General features: G+C 44.7%; 1 protein-coding gene across 1 annotated transcript in view; it reads right to left on the bottom strand.

Annotated features, from left to right (window-relative positions):
* Nucleotides 1-522: 522 nt before the first annotated feature.
* MFSD4A (major facilitator superfamily domain containing 4A) overlaps nucleotides 523-23894 on the bottom strand; it is a 251529-nt gene continuing 228157 nt past the window's right edge. Inside the window, exons 9-10 of the mRNA XM_082245559.1 lie at nucleotides 7986-8106; nucleotides 523-708 (exon numbers count right to left, since the gene is read on the bottom strand). Coding sequence (XP_082101685.1) covers nucleotides 653-708; nucleotides 7986-8106 — 177 coding nt within the window. The 3' untranslated portion in view covers nucleotides 523-652. The remainder of the gene's footprint in view (nucleotides 709-7985; nucleotides 8107-23894) is intronic.

Raw genomic sequence — 23894 nt, forward strand, 5'->3', positions numbered from 1 at the left:
CAGATTACAAGCGTTTTTGGTCAGATGTCAATGCCTGCCTCCAAACACCGGCAAAAACCACCTGAAAAATCCCTAAAAATGATACGCTCAGGTATTAGGGTGTATAAGCACAATCGGCTTTACTGCGTTTCCATAAGTACAAAGAAAAACAAATGAAACGTGTAGGTAAGACTTTAATAAGCATTGACCTAAAAACAGAAACTGATTTTAGGTTGATTTGCCCTCCATGCAACATGCGTCCACTAAAAGCTAGGTACAGCACCCAAATACATGAATAGGCATTAGTAGTGTGAAATGCATTGACTGTGTTTCCATGCTCCCAAGGTGTTTACTGTTGCTGTATATGGAGTTTTAATGATTATCAATAAAGTAGATGCAGTTTTCAAGTGTGCAGCCCTTTGGATCCTATTTGCTCCACATGCCTGTGTTTCCCTCTAGTTCTGCTCCAACATCACAACCACAGACCCTGAACTGAAAAAGGCAATAGCCAACCATTGCCTACATGTGATGTTTATGGCAATGTATTGGGTGCTATATTTAGGCTTTAATGGCAGAAGATTTAGCCAAGGTTTGCAAAATTTTGACACAAGAGAGAAATGCTTGTTTTGCGCATGAAAAGCTGTTGTCTGTGCATGTAAGAATGCCATTTTTTCTACCGTTGATATGGTTCTGTATCTTTGCCTTGTTCTGGTGTTTTCCATGATGTATCTGTGAAGAAAAATGTAGTGAGTTTAGGTAGATGTTGCATCACAAGTATTTAAAATATGTTGAGGGCCTTGCGCATTACCATGGCAAATGCAATCAATAGTTTAAGATGGAATGGCATTCAATTCAAATATCTGAAAAGTTAGCTTTCCAACCTACCATCAATGCTCAGAGGCACAGCTCTACACTCTGCACATTCCCATCTTATTGAATTTGGCTAAGCCTATAGCTTGTTGGAATATTTGCCAGTTCAAGCCAATCCCCAACATATACAAAGTACGATTTTGTGGCACAAGGCAAAGCTATACCAACAAAATGTGGGGCTTATGCAAATGTGCAAGGTGAAGTGTACACATGATGCACTTGTATACTGTACATGCCTTTGGTGTCCATAACCATACAATGCAAACCTTTGATACTTACTTATAATGATGCATGCAGTAGCCACTTTATCAGGTACATCTTGTTAATGCAAGCTGCTTAAAGTGAACTGCAGATACAATCGTATACATAAAGCACATAGACCTGGTCAAAGGGTTGAAATATTGATTGAAAAACATAGGGAGAATTGAGGATTGTTTGCAAGATGTAATGAGATCAGACATACATTTCACAGTTTTGGAAACTGTTCACTTCTTTGGCTTTGGAAAGAAATAAAATAAAAAGAAGTCAAGAAATCCAAAGCCTGCTTAAAAAAAAAAAAAAAAAAAAAACACTTTTTACGACGGTGCTGTGCAGAACGGCATTTATGAAAGGACAACAGCAATGGCTGTTATAGCACTGTCTCTGCTGCACAACATTTAGGTAACTAGAGCTGCAACCACTGCTATTAAAAAAAATCTAAAGTCACAACATGCGCTTAAATATTTTATAAAACAAGCATTGTAATACTCCTGTAAAAAAAAAACAACAACTATTTTTGACAATCCGATATAACCTTACTTGAATTAAATCTCCTTTCATGTTCTGAGTGCTGCTTATGTGATCGACAATTTCATGCTCCTAACTTTGTGCAAACAGTTTGGGGATGGCCCCTACCTGTTCCAACATGACTGGATCCAATAACCAGTGCACAAAGCAAGGTCCATAAAGACATGACCTGACTAACTATGTAACTATGTAACATTTATAAGTTAGTTGGGGTGGAGGAACTTGACTGGCCTGCACAGAGTCCTCAAACTGATAGAACACCTTTGGGATGAATTGGAATGGCGGGCCAGGCCACCTCATCCACAGCAGTGCCTGACCTCACAAATGCGCTTCCGGAAGAGTGGTCAAACATTCTGATAGACCCACTTCTAAACTTTTTGGGCAGTTTTCCCATGAGAGTTAAAAATTGGCCTGGGCAGGAAGGGGGTGAAAGTGCCCAATATTGAAGTGGTTAAACATGAAAGCTAGAAGCTGATCAGTTGCCATGCCCAGCTGTTCCAGTAAATTCCTCTCTGTGTATCATACTCAATAAATATACTTGTGTTTTTACATGCAAAAATATAATGTTAGTATTTCAAATGATGCTTAGAACTGCAAAAGTGTAGTGTTTATTTTAGGATATTCCATGCTTGCATTTTAAATCAACCATGCTAACTCTATGTTCCTGAAAGCAAAGATACTTTTTCTTTGCTACAAACCTCCATTCCTATTAACTACACTTAACTCCAAAACTCCAGAAATATTAATGTGATCCATACATGGCTAACAACAACACCTCTTGGGGTTTATATATGGGGTATGTATGTTTTTCAATATTTGAAATGTCTTTTAATATCTGAAATGGTCTCCGTTTCTCTGCTTTTATTTGTACTTTTTTAGCATGTGTCATTTGTTTGGTACATTTGAATATGGTACATGCATTACATGAATGCTATGAATCAACCCTGTTGGGGGCTGACGGCGGTGATATATGTGGTAAGGGTTAGGAACATTATAACCACACCCTAGAGGGAGGAGTTCCCAAGGCCGCATGGATGAGGCTTGGGCCATACTCTCCTATTTAAACTTGTGAGTTGGTCATGACACAGTGGCTCTGAGGAAGAGGCGAAGCCTCGAAACGTGCCAGCTGGCATCCGATAAGGACAGTGGACATTCGCATGGACTGCTCCTGATACTCAAAAACTTGGTTTTGACATGAATGATTTACACCTTTGTTTGTGAGTAGCCATTTTTATGTTTTCTTAATAAAGCCCTCATTGAGGATAATGTGCTAGGTCGGTCGGTGCGCCCTTCTTTGTTTTTTGTTTGCAGTACTTGTCGGACTACCCCAGTCCTTTAGGGCAGCAAGACCTTAGCCATTCGAGATGCCATATGCGAGTCCCGTGGGAAGAGTGATCAGGGAGCTTGGACTCTGAGTGCAGGAGAAAGGTGTTATATACACTATATTGGTTTGGAACACCTTGTGTAGCTGCTGACTTTTAATAAACACGAAAACGACTGGAACCCTGCTTTGAATAGTGTCTGTTTCAAACATTGTTCTTTGCCTGCTCACTGCCTCCCATCTATCTATAGGTATATAGGAGTTGTTTATAATAAAGTATAAAAAAGTGTATATCTGTGCTGCTGTAAAGAGTTTTTAAAAAAAATGAATGCCAAGTGTGCAAGCTTTGAGAGCATTAACCATGAGAAATTTTTCAGGCCTATTCCAAATCAGCTTCTTGTTCTAAAAGAACCATTGGGGTTCATTACCTCTAAAAAGCTGGTGTAAAACTGAGATAGAATGCAGAAGGGCTGCTTTTAAGGAACAAAAACATGTAAGTATGCTATAGGACCTCAGGAGAGTAAAGAGTGTTTTAAAGGACATTTTGTACTGGTTTTGTACATATTATCATTGTTTGGACTACAAAATTCAATTTCTTTACAACCTGTTGTACAAGGACATTTTGTACTTGTTTTGTACATATTATCATTGTTTGGACTACAAAATTCAATTTCTTTACAACCTGTTGTACAAAGCTTGTTGTTCACAGACCTTAATAGCTCAAGTTGAAATGTATGTACAAAAGTAAATGACTGATCACAGCAACATCTGTTTGATGGTTTTAGTCAAACAGAGCCTGCGTCAAAGCAGCTGTGATGTCTCTTTAGGTAAACTATAGTGTACTGGGAATTCCTTATTATGTTTAACTGCTTGCCGACCGCCGCACGACTATTTACGTCAGCAGTTAGCCCCTCACAGGCAAAGCGACGTAGGGCTACGTCGCTAGCCTGTGAGGCTCTAGGGAGCAAGCGCGCAGCGCCGGAGGCGCGCTCCCACTCCCGCGCGGTCACGGACCCCCCCGCGCGTGTGCCCGGCGGACCTGATGTCCACCGGGCACTCACGATCGTCCGTTAGAGCGGGAGAAAGGCAGGCGGCTAATGTAAACACAGCCGCCTGTCAGTCTCCCCTGTGTAAGAATGGAGATCAGACGGTTCTACTATGTAGGACCGTTGATCTCTGTTCTTACACTAGTAGCCACAGCCAATCACAGTTAGAAACACGCCCCTAGGACACACTTAACCCCTCCCTCTCCAATACAGTTAACTCCTTCACTGCCAGTGTCATTTTTACAGTAACAGTGCATATGTATAGCACTGATTACTGCAGTAATGTCACTGGTAACCCCAAAAGTGTCAAAAATGTCAGTCAAGGGTCCGATCTGTCGGCCACAATGTCGCAGTCCTGCAAAAAAAAATTGCAGATCGCCGCCATTACTCGTTAAAAAAAAAAAACAACAAAAATGACAAAAATCCTTCCCTTTGTTAGTAAACGCGATAACTTTTGCTTTTGTTATTTTTGCAAAATTGACGCTCTTTTTTTTGTTTATAGCGCATGATCAAAAAATCGCACAGGTGATCGAATACCACCAAAAGAAAGCTCTGTTTGTGGGAAAAAAAGGACGTCAAATTAGTTTAGGTACAGCGTCGCACGACCGCGCAATTGTCCGTTAAAGTCATGCAGTGCCGAATCGCAAAATAGGCCCTGGTCAGGAAGGGGGTAAAATCTTCCGGGGCTTAAGTGGTTAAAATGTTTATTTTTGAAAGAAAAAGTGATAGACATATATAAAAAATATGTTTGAAAACCTATAAACGTAAAAAATAACTGACCATTATAGTTTCCATCTAACAAAATGTTTCTTTTGGCTCAGGGCTACCAATAATGGTAGCCCCCATTCTCTGCTTACTGCATGCATCTGGAAGATGTTTTTATTCTCTAGTGCAGGTCCTGTCTTCAACCCATACAAAACACTGACTTAAGGAGGTTTGGTCAGTAAAAAAAAAGATTGTTTATTGTGAGGCCCTTGTGTGAAGCAGAAGCCAGTGTAGTGAAATTAGATTTTTCTGTTGAGGATGGACTTTTCTTTCATGTTAAGTGCAAGTATACTAATTATTCTGTAAGTGTAACGATTACAGGTAGTAAAAACAATGCTTTCATGTTATTTTCTCCCCCTTGAGAGCTGGTGCCATTTTTGGTGCCATCTATTTCTTAGATTTATGATGTTGGTTCAAGGATGACACAATCGTATGAATTCTGTTGTCTGAGCAGTAGACTTGATGTTTTTTCTCACATAGGCCAGCTGCTGCTGCCTTTCACATTGATATTATTCTATTATGCTTCCGTTGCTATTATCTCTAAATCACTAGGGAGAAAAGACTAACCTTTAACACATGCAGGCCGTTTGTCCATTTTTCATCCATCTGTTGACAGATGAAAAAAGGGACACAATGCATCTCTTTGGAAAAACAGATGTAAACGGATGATCATCCATTTACATCAGATTACATCAGCATTTGTCAGCATCCATTTTTTGAAACTAATCAAAGACCTAGTTTTGTTCTGTGAAAAAAAACGGAACAGACAAAAAAAGGATGTAAATGGACAAACAGTCCATTTTCGCATCTGTTGTTGCATTAGTATTGATGTAAAAAACTGATGTAAACTTCATCCATTTTTTTTTTTTTTAAATGTGGCTGAATTGATTACATAAACATTCTGCATGTGTGAAAGGAAATGCCTTCATCTGTATGTAGCAGACAATGACATCAGTCTCCTCCCAGTCTAGGCTTCATTATTTGCTTGAAGTTAAGGGCCTCTAATGATGACTAAATAAAAGCTTTATTGAAAAAATGTGTTGCTATATATTAAGATAATTTAGTACTGCCAACTAAAATTTTAGGTCCATTTCTCCTGAGTATTTTAATACTGTAGATTGTGAGCAATGTTCAATGACCTAGAGGAAACAAAAAAAAATTAGCATTCGTTGGTCTGACCTTTTTAAATGAATGGAAGGTAGAATAGTGTTTGACAGGCTAGGAGACTTCAGGCTTATTGATTCAAAGTAAAAAATAGGACTGATGGAGAAATGGCGGCCCAATTGGAATCCTTGCGATTCGGGAAGTCTAGTAAGCACTATCCAACCTATGTCCTTATGCAAAAGACCTGGAACAAGGCTCGTCAGCTGCAGCAGGTATTGGGATATACAGACTATAGCCCTATCTGGAAGAATGCCAGATACCCGGAGCTGGCTGGATTGCCGTACGGGCTAAGTGGCTGGGACATGGCATCTCTCATATGACCCATATATTCAACGGTGGGGTGCTCAGATCTTTTGCTGCACTTCGGGAGGAATTTCGTCTCCCCAAGTCCATGCACTTTTATTATGTACAGTTGGCGCATGCCGTTAAGGCCCAGGGGGGGATGATCTTTGGACTCGCTTTCCCGCCCCGATATTTCACTTTATGTCTACGGTTTCTGATTTTAAGGGGTTTATTTCCCATTGCTATTCCCTCCTAATGAGCTCCTTCATGGATCGGCACCCCCTTCGAGTGGTTCCCCGGTGGGAGGCGGATGTGGGGGTATTTGAGGATGAACAATGGGAGGAGGCTCTACAGGCTGTGCAGCTGAGCTCTCTGAATGTGGCTCAGAGATTGTCTCAACTCTACATTTTGTACAGGACTCATTACACACCAGCCCGGCTGTTCAGGATGGGGAGGAGAGATTCTCCCACTTGTGGTCGATGTATGCGGGACCACGGAGACTTAATGCATCTTCTTTGGCGCTGCCCCAAACTTCATGTCTATTGGAAGGGAGTACTCTCTACGCTCTCGGGGGCCTTCGGGGTTACGATACCGGAGGACCCTAAGGTTTGTCTGTTGGGTGTTCTTGGTGGAGTTCAGGCCCCGGAGCTGGCCCTGCAGGCCATCGGGCGAGCTCTGTTTCAGGCAAGGAAATTGATACTGAGGCGATGGATTTCACCAAGAGCCCCACTGGTTAAGGAATGGGTTGCGGCTATGGGTGACACACTTAGATTAGAGAAGTATATATATCAACATAGGGGCAGCGTGGGCAAATTTGACCGCCTGTGGGTTCCTTGGCTGGCTGTGCCGGGGCTTGCCCCGGTGGAGTTGGTCCTGAACAATCTTCTGGCGGGGGTGAGGTGAGGCCCGGGGACCATTGTTACACGAGAGATCAATGTCTGCTCTGCTTATGGTTGTTGTATCTGGTGGGGGTGCGGGGCAGCTGGGTCGGACTATTGTATATTTTCCTGTCGCATATGGGGATTTATGTTGGTAAACATGTATGCTATTACTGCGGGCTTTTTCATGCACTTGAGTATTGTACGTATTCTGGACTCTGTATTTCTGTTCTTTTTTTTTTTTTTTGTGTGTTGATGTTTTGTTTGACATCTTTAATAAAGTTTTTGCCTGATTTAAAAAAAAAAAAAAAAATAGGACTGATGATATGTACCGGTAAGTGCATCATTTTAAAAAGATAGTGATATCCTGTCCAACTTGAATGGGGTTTATTCAATATATTTTCTATGGTATTATAATAATGCTTTTACATGCACCAATGGTGCAGAGGCCTTCCTTGACTTACTAAATGGTAGATCAACTGCCATCCATGCAACATGTATTGTGTATTGCTTACCACTAGACTCAGTACCACCAGTTCAACCTTAAATAATACTATTGTAAAAAATGCTCTTATCTTGTTTTATTGGCCAAATGCTGCGGCCACTTTCATTGTCAGCTCCATTCTCATACCAAAAAAAAAGTATCAAGTAGGCATAAATGAATGGCTGTTTTCTGGAAGCAGTGCAAATGCTGTAAATACAGTGAACTAGGACAATATGTACATCGTTAAAAACACAACTGTCACAACACAACTGTCTCCCAGAGCATATTAAAAATGATGACTTTTGAGCATATCAAAGACAGATATACAGATGCCGCCATGAATCTACTTTGTATGAAATACAATACAAGAAACGTGTGTGCCCTATTAGTGCACAAACTGGTGTCCTTACCTTTTGATTCCCTTGGATGCATGTTATCAAGCACTAACAGCACAATATACAGAGTAAAGGCCAATGTGGAGAGGCTGATACCACAAACTAGGAAACTGTAACTCCCCTGAGTATCAATAATCTGTAATAAATAATACGCAAACATTATGATATAGAATATACATTATGTAGCATGAATGTACACCATCAAACATTGTCCATGCAAGTTCACTTTAATGGTAGCTCTGCCAATAGCTTATATTTACCTTCCTTTAATTCCCCCACTGCTTACAGATAACACAAATTACATAGTGCTAAAGACTGTCTCCCTACCTTATCTGTCAGCACTGCATGGATAAGAAGCCAAGCACCAAGTATCAGGGTGCCAGGAAACCAGACCACATGGGGATGCAGGTAAAAATAAAGGTCATAAACGTCATACATGGAGGAACATGAAGAACAGAGGACTGCTAGCAGAGATGCACTTTGGTGCACAAAGGCAAGGGCAAGGACTGCAACCCATCAGGTGATAGATATAGCCAGGTGTGCAGCATCATCACTGTGCAACATCCAGGCAGCAGGCAAGTGATGATGCAATCAGATGTTATAAGAGGCAGCAGTCTGCACATGTCCAAGATGACTGCCAAAGGGAGGGCAAAGAAAGACCTTGACAGTACCCTCCACTCAACGGCCCCTCCTTCGCGGATTAAAAAACGGACGGAGGGAACCCAGGAGCGCTCTTTAGGACCATAACCCTTCCAGTGCACCAGGTATTGAACCTGACCTTCGAACAGACGAGAATCCAAGATGCTGCTAACCTCATACTCCTCACGATTGCCCACAGGAATGGGATGAGGGCAAGGAAGTGAAGAAGTATAGCGATTGCAAACCAGTGGCTTCAAAAGTGACACATAAAAGACATTGGAGATATGCATGCCAGGGGGAAGACCAAGAACATAGGCCACTGGGTTCACCTTATGGAGGATGGAAAGGGCCCAACAAAACTGGATGCCAGTTTTGGAGTGGGCACCCTGAGGTTGAGATTACTGGTCGACAACCACACCCTCTCCCCGACCTGGTATAAAGGAGCAGATAAACGTCTGCGGTCTGCCTGGAGCTTCTGACGCTGTGCAGAGACTCATAAAGACTCTTGAATCTGCACCCAAGAGGAACCGAGGGCATGAAGATGATCCTCCACAGCTGGGATGTCCTGTGGCAAGAACGACTCAGGCAACGTAGTGGGTTGGAACCCATAATTGGCCATAAATGGAGACATTCCGGAAGACGAGTTGATGGCAGAGTTCCTGGCAAACTCTGCCCAGGGTAGCAGATCAACCCAATTATCCTGATGGTCAGAGATATAGTAGTGGAAAAATGGCACCAGAGCTTTATTGGAATGCTCAGCGGCACCATTGGACTGCGGGTGGTAGGCCGAGGAATAGGAGAGTCGAATACCGAACTGGGAGCAAAAGACGCACCAGAACCTAGAGACAAACTGGCTCCCACGGTCCGAGACAATCTCGTTAGGCAACCCATGTAAATGGAAGACCTCTCTGGCAAACACCGAGGCAAGCTCCTGAGCGGTAGGCAGCCGCTTAAATGGAACACAGTGGTCCATTTTGGAGAACCTGTCGACACCCATGAGGATAACCGTGTAACCTCGAGACGTGGGACATTCCACAAAATCCATGGCCAGGTGAGACCAGGGACGCTCCCCATTGGGAATGGGATGCAGTAGACCCAAGGGAAGGTGCTGAGAAAATTTGTTCTGGGCACAGACCAAACAAGCAGCCACATACACAGCAACATCAGTGAGGAGAGATGGCCACCAGAACTGACGGGAAATATCCCAGGACAGGGGGAGGGGTATGTCTGTATATTAAGAACAGTATACAGATAAATATGAGGGATGATATTAATAATGGAGCTAAGGACGAGGCAGAATCCCTATGGGTAGAGCTTCAAAGGGAAGGCACAGTGGGGAAGGTAATATTGGGCGTATGCTATAGGCCCCCCAACCAGAGGGAGGAGGGGGAGGTGGACCTCATTTTACAGATAGGATTGGCAGCAAGGATGGGAAATGTCATTATAATGGGGGACTTTAATTATCCTGATATAGACTGAGCAGAAGGAACCGCACACTCAGCCAAGGCTAGGCAGTTCCTAAATGTTTTGCAGGATAATTTCATGGGTCAGATGGTGAATGCACCGCCAAGAAACAATGTGGTACTTGACCTACTGATTACCAACAATACAGACCTGCTCATGGATATAGAAATACGGGGCAACTTAGGAAACAGTGACCATAGGTCAATACGTTTCAGTATTAATTACAGTTATAGGAAGCGGGGTAATATAGGGACGCTGAATTTCAAAAGAGCCAATTTCCCAAAACTGCGCTTGCTGCTAGAAAATATCAATTGGGATAGAACCCTGGGAACAAAGAACACAGAGGAAAAATGGGAGTGCTTCAAGAGCATACTTAACAAGGGGATTGACCAGTGCATTCCAAAGGGAAATAAATTTAAAAAAGGGAAACTAAACCCTGGGTGGCTAAACTCCAACATAAAAATGCATATTAGTGCTAAAGAAAAGGCCTTCAAAAAATACAAGACTGAGGGATCATTGGCAGCATTTAAGCATTACAAACAGTGTAATAAGAAATGTAAAAACGCAATCAGGGCGGCTAAAATAGAACACGAGAGACATATAGCGGAGGAGAGTAAAAAGAACCCCAAGAAGTTCTTTAAGTATATAAACAGTAAGAAAGCGAGGCCAGAACACATTGGCCCCATAAAAGATGACAAAGGAAATATGGCCACTGAGGACAGAGAAAAGGCGGAAGTGTTAAATAATTTCTTCTCTTCAGTCTTCACAAAAGAATCGGGGGGCTACACTAACCTAGCTTGTAAGGCCGAACTAAACACACCTCAGGAAGTGCTGCCATGGCTAACAGAAGATAGACTTAAAACTAAACTAGAGAAACTTAACATAAATAAATCACCGGGACCGGATGGCTTGCACCCGAGGGTTCTTAAAGAGCTCAGCCAGGTGATTGCCAGACCATTATTCTTGATCTTTAAGGATAGTTTACAGACGGTATGGTGCCAGCTGATTGGAAAAAAGCCAACGTGGTATCAATATTTAAAAAGGGGCCGAGGTGTATCCCGGGTAACTATAGGCCGGTCAGCCTAACATCTGTAGTCTGCAAGATTTTGGAGGGGATGTTAAAGGACCACATACAAGACTTTAGTAATGAAAATGGTGTTATTAGTAGTAATCAGCATGGATTCATGAAAAATCATTCTTGCCAAACCAATCTATAAACCTTCTATGATGAAGTGAGCTGCCACCTAGATAAAGGTAAGCCTGTGGATGTGGTGTATCTGGACTTTGCAAAGGCTTTTGACACCGTTCCCCACAAACGCTTACTGTACAAACTAAGGAAGGTAGGTATGGACCATAAGGTGAGTACCTGGATAGAGAACTGGCTCCAGGGGAGAGTCCAGAGGGTGATGATTAATGGGGAGTACTCGGATTGGGCGGGTGTGGAAAGTGGGGTCCCCAAGGGTTCGGTCCTGGGACCAATCCTGTTTAATTTATTCATAAATGATCTAGAGGAGGGGATATCTAGTACAATCTCAGTATTTGCGGATGATACTAAACTAAGCTTGCCAATATCTTCTATGCGGGATGTGGAAACCTTACAAGCGGACCTGAACAAAATAACGGGGTGGGCAACTACATGGCAGATGAGGTTTAATGTTGAAAAATGTAAAGTAATGCACTTGGGGGCCAGAAACCAGAAAGCAAGCTACTCACTAGGGGGGGGGGGAACCTCTGGGTGAGTCTAGGATGGAAAAGGACCTGGGGGTACTGGTAGACAAGAGGCTTGGCAGTGGCATGCAATGCCAAGCCGCTGCAAGCAAAGCCAACAGAATACTGGGATGTATAAAAAAGGGGATTCACTCCAGAAATAAAGAGATTATTCTCCCACTTTACAAGACTCTGGTCCGGCCACATCTGGAGTATGCTGTCCAGTTCTGGGCACCGGTCCTCAGGAAGGATGTGCTGGAACTGGAGAGAGTCCAGAGAAGGGCAACAAAAATAATTAGGGGAATGGAGGACATCAGCTATGAGGAAAGACTACAAGCACTGAACCTATTCTCTCTGGAGAAGAGATGATTGAGGGGGGATATGATATCAATGTACAAATACTGTACTGGCGACCCTAGCATAAGGAACAAACTATTCAGAGTAAGGGAATACAATAAGACACGTGGCCACTCACTAAAACTAGAGGAAAGGCGGTTTAATCTTAAAATGCGTAAGGGGTTCTTCACTGTAAGAGTGGTAAGGATGTGGAATTCTCTTCCACAAGCAGTCGTATCAGCAGGAAGCATTGATAGTTGCAAAAAACTATTAGATGGGCACCTTAGTGACCACAACATACAGGGGTATACAATGTACGGTTAACAGCAAACACACACATCATAGGTTGAACTGGATGGACTGATGTCTTTTTCAACCTCACTAACTATGTAACTATATGTAACTATGTAACTATCTGGTTTCTACCTGGTCTTGGAATTGTGGTATGTGCACAACAGTCTGATGCGCAACCCCTCAGGTACAAAACATTTGTCAGCAGGTCTCTCTGTGGGAGCAGCAGGTTGGGCAGCCAAGATCTGTTCCCCAAGAGGAGAGGTTAAGTTTGTTGCGAATGGCAGTCAGGATATGATCTGAAGGTATGACTGGTGTCCTCCCTGAACAATTCAGAATACTGACAAGACAAGGCATCTGCCTTAACATTCTTGGAGCCAGGCAAATAGGAGACCGCATAGTTAAAACGAGACAAGAATAAGGCCCACCTGGCCTGACGGGGTGTGAGCCTCTTGGCCTCCAAGAGATACGTCAGATTCTTATGATAGGTGAGAATGAGAACTGGAACCACAGAACCTTCGAGCAAGTGTCTCCACTCTTCGAGAGCCAGGTTAATTGCCAAGAGCTCTCTCCAATCTTGTCATTGCATTGAGCTGGAGACATCTTCTTGGAGTAGAACCCACAAGGAAGGAAGGGTCCATCAGGTGTCTGATGCTGAGACAGGAGGGCGCCTACTCCCATCTCAGACGCATCCACCTCTAGGACAAGGTTCAAACCAGGATTGGGATGAGACAGAATGGGAGCCGAAATGAAAGCAGACTTGAGGGCCTCAAAAGCTTGGATGGCAGCAGGCATCCGATTGTGGTAATAGCTGCCCTCCTTGGTCAGATCTGAGATAGGTTTGGCTAAGGAGGAAAAGTTCCTGATAAGTTTCTGATAGTAGTTGGCAAACCCAAGAAAATGGCTGAATGAAAACGGAGACCACTGGGGTGAGGTCATTGTAAAACAGCCGAAACCTTCTGAGGATCCATGGAGAACCCTACAGCAGAAATTATGTAGCCCAAGAAGGCAACCTGAGACAGGTAGAATTCACATTTCTCAAGCTTACAGAAAAGCCTATTCTCACATAACCGTTGCAGCACCCGTCTGACATCCAGGTAGTGTTATTCAATGGAGTCCGCATAAATCAAAACGTCATCCAAATAGACTACCATGCATTGCTGCAACATATCACCAAAGACATCATTGATGAACTCCTTGAAGACAGCGGGCGCATTGCACAAGCCAAAGGGCATCATCAGAGAGTTGTAATGACTGGTTCTGGTATTAAATGCTGTCTTCCACTCGTTACCCTCCTTGATCCTTATGAGGATATAAGTGGCCCTTCCGTCAAGCTTGGTATTATTATTATTATTATCATTATACAGGATTTATATAGCGCCAACAGTTTGCACAGTGCTTTACAATATGAGGAAGACAATACAGTTACAATACAAATTAATACAGGAGGAATTGGAGAAGCTCTGGTAGTAGTTGGGGGCTAAACTGTTGATAGCTTTGTAACATGTTAGTATTTTGAATTTAATTCATTGGGTGAGCAGAAGCAAGTGGAGGGCTTGACAGAGAGGAGTAGCAGACACTGAGCAATTGGTAAGGGGGATGAGTCTGGCAGCAGCATTCATGATGGATTGCAGGGGGGATAGCCTATGTAGAGGTAGGCCAATGAGAAGGGAATTGCAGCAGTCGAAACGTGAGATGACCAGGGAGTGAACTAGCTTTGTTGCGTCATTGGTTAGAAAGGGGCGTATTTTGGAGATGTTGCGGGGGTTGAGACAGCAAGATTTGGACAGTGATTGGATGTGGGGCCTAAAGGAGAGTTCAGAGTCCAGGACAACACCTAGGACCTTGGCATGCGGGGATGGGCTGATAGCTGTGCCATATATATCGACAGAGAGATTGGGGGAAGGGGCACGTGGTGGACAAAAAATTATAACTTCCATTTTGGATAGATTGAGTTTAAGGAAGTGGTGCGACATCCAGACTGATATATCTGATAGTAAATTAGTAATACGTGAGGAGACTGAGGGAGTGAGCTGAGGGGTGGATAAATAGATTTGGGTATTGTCAGCGTAGAGATGGCATTAGAAGCCGTGGGAGGCTATCAGCTGACCCAGAGAAGAGGTGTAGATTGAAAATAGGAGAGGTCCAAGAACAGAACCTTGGGGGACCCCAACAGAGAAAGGAAGAGGAGAGGAGGAAGTAGGATTGTAAGTAACGCTAAAGGTGCGGTTGGATAAATAGGAAGAGAACCAGTGAAGAGTCCAGTCACGGAGACCAAAGGCATGGAGTTTTTTGAGGAGGAGGGGGTGGTCATCCGTATCAAAGGCAGCAGAAAGGTCCAGGAGTAGGAGTACAGAATAGTGTCCATTGGTTTTGGCCGTTAGTAGATCGTTTGTCAGTTTTAGGAGAGCAGTTTCTGTGGATGGTTGAGGCCGAAATCCAGACTAAAGGGGATCAAGAAGGCTATTCTTGGCAAGGTGCTCACACAGTCGGTTGTAGACCAGACGTTCAAAGAGCTTGGAAAAGGACGTAGGTTGTTAAGAGTGGTTGGGTCCAGTGAGGGCTTTTTAGGTATGGGGCTGACTGGAGAAGATGCCAGAAGAGAGGGAGAGATTGAAGATGTGGGTTAGAGAGTGTAGAATAGGGCCAGAGGGTGAACATAGCATTTGCGAGGCAACAGGATCCAGAGGGCAGGTGGTTAAGTGGATGTTAGCAAGTAGTTTAGCAACCTCGTCTATAGTGGTGAGGTTGAATGAGGGAAGTAGTGATTGCACCTGTGGGCATGAAGCATAAAGCATGGAAGGTATCTGAACAGCAGTGATCTCCTCACAAATTATATCAATCTTCTGTTTGAAGTGGTTGGCGATCTCCTGGGCAGTGAGTGAGTCAGTGGGTAAAGGCAGTGGAGGACGAAGTAGAGAATTAAAGGTAGCGAAGAGTTGCCATGGGCAGGATGACAAGTTGTTAATGAGAGTGATAAAATAGGTCTGCTTGGCAGTGTGGAGACTGGAATTGTATTTTTGGAGGGCAGATTTATATTGGTTGAAATCTTTCTAAGACCTAGTCTTATGCCATAGGCACTCAAGAGCACGGCTATGCTTTTTCAGACTTCTAGTGTTATCTGTAGAGATGGACGAACATCAGTCGGGGAGGTTCGCAAACGTCAGCCGCAAATTTTCTCAAAAGTCCGCGAACCTCAAGTTCGCGGCGGGCCCCATTGAATTTAATGGGAGGAGAACTTTAAAAACCTTTAGGTCATATTTGCAGCCACAAAAGACATACTAGCTGTGCACAAATAGTCCCAGCACATGGACAATGTCATAACAGAAGTATTGCAATTGGAAAAGTTGTCCTAAATTTTTTTTTTTTTTCATAAATCAGCCAGAACTGACAGCAGCCAGTAAATACATGTCTAATACATATAGGGTCCATTCACACATCTGTAAAATGGGTTCGCATTAATTCCACAATTTGGCGGAACCTTTACAGACCCATTGATTTTCAATTCCAGTCTGAAAAATGAGGCATTCACAGGATAAAGAAGTAAGTGTCGGCCATTCCAGGCCCCAAAAATTAGCCCACATGGGTTTACCTGACAGCTAAGAACGTTGTATTCTGTGGCTGAAGGTACATTAGGCATTCACAGGATACAGAAGTAAGTGTCGGCCTCTATAGGCCCAAAATATTAGCCCACATGGGTTTAACTGACAGCTAAGAATGTAGTATTTGATGGCTGGAGGTACATTAGGCATTCACAGGATACAGAAGTGTCGGCCAGTATAGGCCCCAAAAATTTGCCCACATGGGTTTAACTGACAGCTAAGAACGTAGTATTTGATGGCTGGAGGTACATTAGGCATTTAAAGAATAAAAAAGTAAGTGTCGGCCAGTATAGGCCCAAAAATTAGCCTACATGGGACTAACTGACAGTTAAGAACGTAGTATTTGATTGCTGGAGGTACATTAGGCATTCACAGGTAACAGAAGTAAGTGTCGGCCATTCCAGTCCCCAAAAATTTGCCCACATGGGTTTACCTGACAGCTAAGAACATAGTATTTGGTGGCTGGAGGTACATTAGGCAATCACAGGATAAAGAAGTGTCGGCCTGTATAGGCCCCAAAAATTAGCCCACATGGGTTTACCTGACTGCTAAGAATGTAGTATTTGGTGGCTGGAGGTACATTAGTCATTCACAGGATACAGAAGTAAGTGTCGGCTTGTATAGGCCCCAAAAATTAGCCCACATGGGTTTAACTGGCAGCTAAGAAAGTTGTATTCTGTGGCTGGAGGTACATTAGGCATTCACAGAAAAAATAATTGTCGGCTCAGAAAGGCCCCAAAATTTTGCCATTCAATGCCTTTTATGCCGCTGTATGTAGCGAAGCCAAGGACCAGGAATTGCTGTGGGTGGATGGCGGTCTGGCGAATATTTGTGGCCTGGCATGAGGAATTTCAATGAAACATGGTCTACTGTTCACATGTGTTGAATTCCTCAGAGATCCATGCCTCATTCATTTTTATAAATGTGAGGTAGTCTACACTGTCATGAGCTAGACGAGTGCGCTTATCGGTCATGATCCCCCCTGCTGCGCTGAACGTCCTTTTGGACAGGACACTGGACGGGGGGGCAAGCCAACATTTCCATTGCAAATTGTGCAAGCTCTGGCCAGAGGTCAAGCCTGCCCACCCAGTAGTCCAGGGGTTCATCACTCCTCAGAGCATCCACATCGGCCGTTAACCAGATGTAGTCGGACACCTGTCGGTCTAGGCATTCCCTGATGCTGGATCCGGAGTACAGCTGTCGATGGTTTGGCTGAAAGAAGGATCTCATATCTAAAGTGACCAAGACATCTTCAAACTGCCCTCTTCTTGCAGGCGCTGTTGGATTGCTACCCGCCACTGTCTCTGTGTGACTGGAAATTCCTCTGCCAGCGCACGCAAAAGCAGAATGCAGCATTTCATGCAGCAAGGCTTGGAAGTGCTGCATTCTGACCGCCCTCTGATTGTGGTAACATTTCCGCCATTTTTTGTTTGTACCGGGGGTCTAAGTATGTTGCCACCCAGTACTGGTCCTTGGCCTTCATGCTTTTTATACGGGGGTCCCCCTTAAAACACTGGAGCATGAAGGCCCTTATTCGCAATAAACTGGAAGCTGGTGTAGTGGCCTGCTTCCAGCTCATCATCCAGGATAATGTCGTCCTCGTTCTCCTCCCCCCAACCACGGATAACATCAGGGATCCCAGAAAAGTTTAAAGCATGCTCTTCTTGCTCCTCCTCATCCCCCCCAGCACCATCCTCCTCTGACTCCTCTTCAGACTCCTGCTGTTGACTTGTCTCAGATGGAGTAGCACCCACTGGGAATTCTTCCAACATTGCAACTTCCTCATCTTTCTGCTCCTGCTCCTCGACTGCTTGATCAATGACACGACGCAATGCACGCTCCAGAAAGAAGGCATAATGTCACTGATGGCGCCCTGGCCGTGACTGACCAGTTTGGTGATCTCATTGAATGGCCGCAGAAGTCTGCATGCGTCCTGCATGAGCAGCCACTGGCGAGGTGAAAAAAACCCAAGCTCCACAGAACCTGTCCTGCCGCAGAGTTTGTACAGGTAGTCGTTAACTGCACGTTTCTGCTGGAGCAGCCTATCAAGCATATGCAACGTTGAGTTCCATCGCGTCGGGCAGTCACAAATAAGACGCCTGACGGGCAGGTTGTGTCGCCGCTGAATGTCAGCAAGGCGAGCCATGGCTGTGTAAGATCTTGTGAAATGGCCCGAGATTTTCCTGGCCTGTCGCAAGACATCCCGGACCCCAGGGTATTTGGCAACGAATCGCTGCACCACCAAGTTCAGGACGTGTGCCATGCATGGCACATGTGTTATTTTGCCCTGTTTCAGCACGCTCAGCAGATTGGCACCATTGTCGCACACCACTTTACCAACTGTCAAATTCATCGGTGTCAGCCACTGATCTGCCTGTGAACGCAAAGCTGAAAGGAGTGTAGGACCAGTGTGGCTCTTGGCTTCCAGGCACAACAGATGCAGCACAGCATGGCAACGTCTCATCTGGCATGTGGAATAGGTTCTGGGGATCTTGGGCGGCGCATCGGAAGAGACGGTAGCAGCGAAAAAGGAGGAGTCAGCCAAGGAGGAGGAGGAGGAGAATAAGAGGCAAGCCTGCATGCAATCCGTGGCGGTACAACTAAATCTACACGGGTGCCACAGGTTACATGCTTGACGGCCGTCAGAAGGTTCTCCCCGTGGGCAGTAAAAGTGATATACCTTCCATGCCCGTGTTTGCTAGACCATGTGTCTGTGGTCAGATGTATCGTGGCACCAACACTGTGTGCCAGAGATAAATTAACTTACCACTGAACATGGCCATACAGCTCTGGAATGCCCTTCTGCGAGAAATATTTCCTACCTGGGACCTTCCATTGTGGTGTTCCAATGGCCACAAATTTACGAAAAGCCTCCGAGTTTAACAGTTGATATGGCAGTAGTTGGCGGGCTATCAGTTCCGACAAGCCAGCAGTCAAACGTTGGGCAAGAGGGTTATCCGGCGTCATAATTTTTTTTTTACGCTCCAACATTTGGGCCACAGAAGCCTGCCTTTTTCCAAAACAATGTGACCATGGAAGGTGAGTGAAGGACAAATGTGAGGAGAAGGAGAAGAGGCTGGACGGTGAGAGCCTGAAGTGTGGCTTTGTGGGTTCTGATGGTGTTGCTCCCACTGGGCTTGGTGATGGGAGTTCTTAAGGCGGTTGTCCCTAGGTGAGTGCTGGGCTTACCGGGACTTATGCATTGACTGCAAAGGCTGCAGATGGCAACACTGTTGTCAGCAACGGACACATTAAAAAAAGCCCACACTGCGGAGCCATGTGTCGGCATCCTGGGAGCGCCAGACGTGACTGTACATGGTTGATGGCTCGCTCCTGATATATTTGCAGTCTGCTTTGTACCTCCTGTGCAATGCAAGTTCTGCCTGCCTCTCCTCCCTATATGCCGGTCCGTCTCTCCCTCTGAACTCCCCTCCTCTTCCTCTCTTGTGGCCACCCACGTGACGTCCATAGACACGTCATCATCCCCGTCACCTTCCCCACCACTAACATTCGAGATCTCGGAGTTGGCAGCAACAGCGGAGACCAACCTCCTTGGGCTGATCTGGGTACTGTCGTCAGACTGCTGAGTGGCGGCTGTTGCTACCTCCTCTTCCTGATCTGATGCCAACAATGGCTGCACATCGCAAATGTCTTGTGATGGATCGGAAAATAATTCCAGTGACTCAAGCGGAGGATATGTGGTGGTGGTGTTTGTGGTGGTGTCTTTGGGGGTGCACACAGCAGAGAGTGAAGAGGGTGCAGATAGAGAGGATGAGGAGGGTGCAGAAGAGGAAGGCTGAGTGAGCCTCTCAACCAAGTCTGGTGCTTCCTTTGACGTAATTGCACGCGGCTTTTGAAACTTCACACTTTGGCTCCGGCCTACTGCTCCTGCCCTACCACCCCTGCATAAGTGTCTGCCTCTGCCTGTCATGTTTTTAAATTACCCTGTGACAAAAGTCTCTAGAGAATTGCAGTATATCTGGAAAAAGGTATATAACACCCCGCTTCAATCTGTGGGCCACAGTTTTATCACACCAGTTCTACAAATAATTGGCCAGTAACTGTTGTCACTGTGTGTAGCACAGTTAACACAGCAAAAGAGGCCACATTTTTGCAGGACTAAAATACACTCTTAGAAAAGTATACTGTTAAAAAACACCCCACTTCAAAATGTGGTATTGGGGGGCCAGTGGTTTATCACACCAGTTGTTCAAAAAATTGGCCAGTGAGTTTGGCACTGTGTGTATCAGAGTTAACGCTGCAAAAGAGGCAATATTGTTGCAGGACACAAATACACTTATGAAAGTATACTCAGATAACACCCCACTTCAATATGTGGTATTGGGGGGCCACTGGTTTATCACACCAGTTGTTCAAAATATTAGCCAGTGAGTTTGCCACTGTGTGTATCAGAGTTAACCCAGCAAAAGAGGCAATATTGTTGCAGGACACAAATACACTTATGAAAGTATACTCAGATAACACCCGCTTCAATCTGTGGTATTGGGGGGCCACTGGTTTATCACACCAGTTATAATACATTAAAAGGTGCACAGGTTTATTACACCAGTTCTACAAATAATTGGCCAGTAACTGTTGTCACTGTGTGTAGCATAGTTAACATAGCAAGAGAGGCCACATTTTTGCAGGACTAAAATACACTCTTAGAAAAGTATACTGTTAAATAACACCCCACTTCAATATGTGGTATGGGGGGGGGGGCACTGGTCTATCACATCAGTTGTTCAAAAAATTGGCCAGTGAGTTTGGCACTGTGTGTATCAGACTTAACTCAGCAAAAGAGGCAATATTTTTGCAGGACACAAATTCACTTGTAAAAGTATACTCAGATAACACCCCACTTCAATATGTTGTATTGGGGGGCCACTGGTTTATCACACCAGTTATAATACATTAAAAGTGCTTTTGTCACTGTTTGTAGTATTGCTGCAGCAACGCTCAGTCACCACACCTGTCACAATGCTGAACACTATAATATGCTTTCTACAAAGTATATTATACCGTGGATTACCCCCCCTGCTATATAGTGCACTGCACAACAATACCAAAAAAATTGCAGCCCTTTAAATGACTTTTGTGGACATTAACAGAGCGATTTGTGTCACTGCTGCCGATCTCTAACTGCCCCTAAAGCACAGACTGGATACCTGTCCCTAACCTGAAAAGGTCCTGTAGTAGAGCTATACGAAATACCAGCCCTGAAAAGGACTTTTGTGGATCTTAACAAAGCTATTTGTGTCTGGCAATCTCTCCCTCATGAGCACAGCAGACCTCTCCCTACGCTGACAAAAAGCAGAATGTGAAATGGCCGACAGCTCAGGTCTATTTATAGGGTAGGGGGCATGTCCATGTGCTGAAATGTTTCAATTGGCTGTCCCATTCCACCTGACGGCTGTGTCATGGGTCAAAGTTCTCCCCAATGTAAACTAATATGGCCGCTACGAACAACGCTATGTGTTCGCAAAATTGGCGGGTAGCGAACAAGCAAAATTTGCCGCAAACCGACTGCCGGGCGAACCGCAAGGCCATCTTTAGTTATCTGTTTGCCAAGGTTGAAGGGAACAGGGCCTGATTTGATGTGTAGTAAGGAGGGCCAGTGTGTCCAGGGAGGCTAAAAGCGTTGTAGACAGAAGTGGCTAGGTTGGTGCAGTACAGGGGTGTGATTTTGTCATAGAGGTGGTCAGTAGCAGAGTAGAGAAGAGAAGGGTTGAAATAACATAGGTTTCTACGGGTAACTGTAAGGCAGTTGGAGGGAGAGGAGGTGGAGCAGAGGGAAAGATTGAAACTAATAAGGTAGTGATCAGACAGAGAGAAAGGATAGTTTGAAAGGTTGTACGGAGTGCATAGGTGGGAGAAAAAAGTCAAGGGTATTGCCTTCAGAGTAAGTAGAAGCATGTATCCATTGCTTCAGGTCAAAGGAGGAGGTTAGACTGAGAATATTGGAAGTGGCAGAAGTGTTAGTATTAATAGGGATGTTGAAGTCGTCGAGAATGATTGTGGGGATTTCGGAAGAGAGAAAAGAGAGTAGCCAGGCAGAGAAGTCGTCAAGAAGGGTCGATACTGGTCCAGGGGGGTGGTAGATCATAGCTATCCTTAGAGAAAAAGGAGAGAAAAGACGAATGCAGTGTGCCTCAAATGAGGAGAGTGACAGAGAGGGAGGTGGGTGAAGTACCTAAAAGGTGCTATGTGGGGCTAGAAGGATCCCGACACCCCCCTCCCATGCTTTCACCATTGCTCTCTGAGGCGATGAGGAGGAAGAGTACCAGCGCGCACCTTGTCAAATACATCTTGATACTCATGATATTTAGTAGGCAACACGGAATCCGAGGAGTACCTTAACCACTTGCCGGCTGCCGCAAGTACATATACTGCGGCGGTAAGCCCCTCACAGGCAAAGTGACGTATGGGTACGTCACTAGCCTGTGAGGCTCTGGGGAGCGAGCGCGCGCCGCCGGAGGTGCGCTCCCGCTCGGTCACGGACCCCCCCGCGCATGTGCCCGGCGGGCACTCGCGATCGTCCGTGACAGTGGGAGAAAGGCAGGCGGCTGATGTAAACAAGCCGCCTGTCATTCTCCCCTGTGTAAGAACAGTGATCATACTGTTCTACTATGTAGGACCGTTGATCACTGTTCCTACACCTCAAGCCACAGCCAATCACAGTAAGAATCACGCCCCTAGGGACACACACCACCCCTCCCTCTCAAATAAAGTTAACCCCTTCACTACCAGTGTCATTTTACAGTAACAGTGCATATGTATAGCACTGATTACTGTAGTAATGTCACTGGTAACCCCAAAAATGTCAGTCAAGGGTCCGATCTGTCGGCCGCAATGTCGCAGTCCCGCAAAAAAAAAAAAAAATTGCAGATTGCCGCCATTACGCGTTAAAAAAAAACAAACAACAAAAATGACAAAAATCTTTCCCTTAGTTAGCAAACGCAATAACTTTTGCGCAAACCAATCAAAATACGCTTTTTGCGATTTTTTTTTACCAAAAATATGTAGCATAAAACAAATTGGCCTAAAATGTAAAAAAATTTTGATTTTTACTTTTTTTTTGGGGGGAATTTCATATAAAAAAATGTGAAAAATATTGTTATTTTTGCAAAATTGACACTCTTTTTTTGTTTATAGCGCATGATCAAAAAATCGCACAGGTGATCAAATACCACCAAAAGAAAGCTCTGTTTGTGGGAAAAAAAGGACGCCAAATTCGTTTAGGTACAGCGTTGCACGACCGCGCAATTGCCCATTAAAATCACGCAGAAATAGCCCCTGGTCAGGAAGGGGGTAAAATCTTCCGGGGCTTAAGTGGTTAACAGGCTCATGGATACAAACAGCGCCACACTGTGGAGACCAAGAGAGGATCTCGACCGACTGCCAATGAAAGGTCGGATTGTGTTTCTGAAGCCAAGGGTACCCCAAAACTACAGAGTAGTGTGGGGACGAAATAACCTAGAAACAAGTTGACTCCCTGTGAACAGCCCCTATCGCCATATCAACCGGAACAGTCTTGTGGGTAACCTGTGATGGTTGCAGGGGTCTGCCATCAATCGCCTTGATAACTAGTGGAGAAACACAAGGCAGCAAGGGTATGGAATTCAAAGTAGCAAATGTACGGTCAATAAAATAGCTGCCAGCACCGGAGTTTACCAACGCTTGAGTAACTACTGAACCCGCTGCCCAGGAGAGGACAACTGTGATTAGCGGTTTATCTTTACGGGAAACCGGGGATGAGGAAATTCCACCCAAGATCTGCCCCTGACAGGACCTTCGGTGCGAGCATTTCCCAGATGGGTCGGACAAGATTTCAGGAAATGCCCACCAAGGCCGCAATACAGGCACTGGCCCTCCCTTCTCCTAC

The sequence above is a fragment of the Pelophylax lessonae genome, assembly GCF_965119305.1.
Source record: "Pelophylax lessonae genome assembly, chromosome: 2".
NCBI lineage: Eukaryota > Metazoa > Chordata > Amphibia > Anura > Ranidae > Pelophylax > Pelophylax lessonae.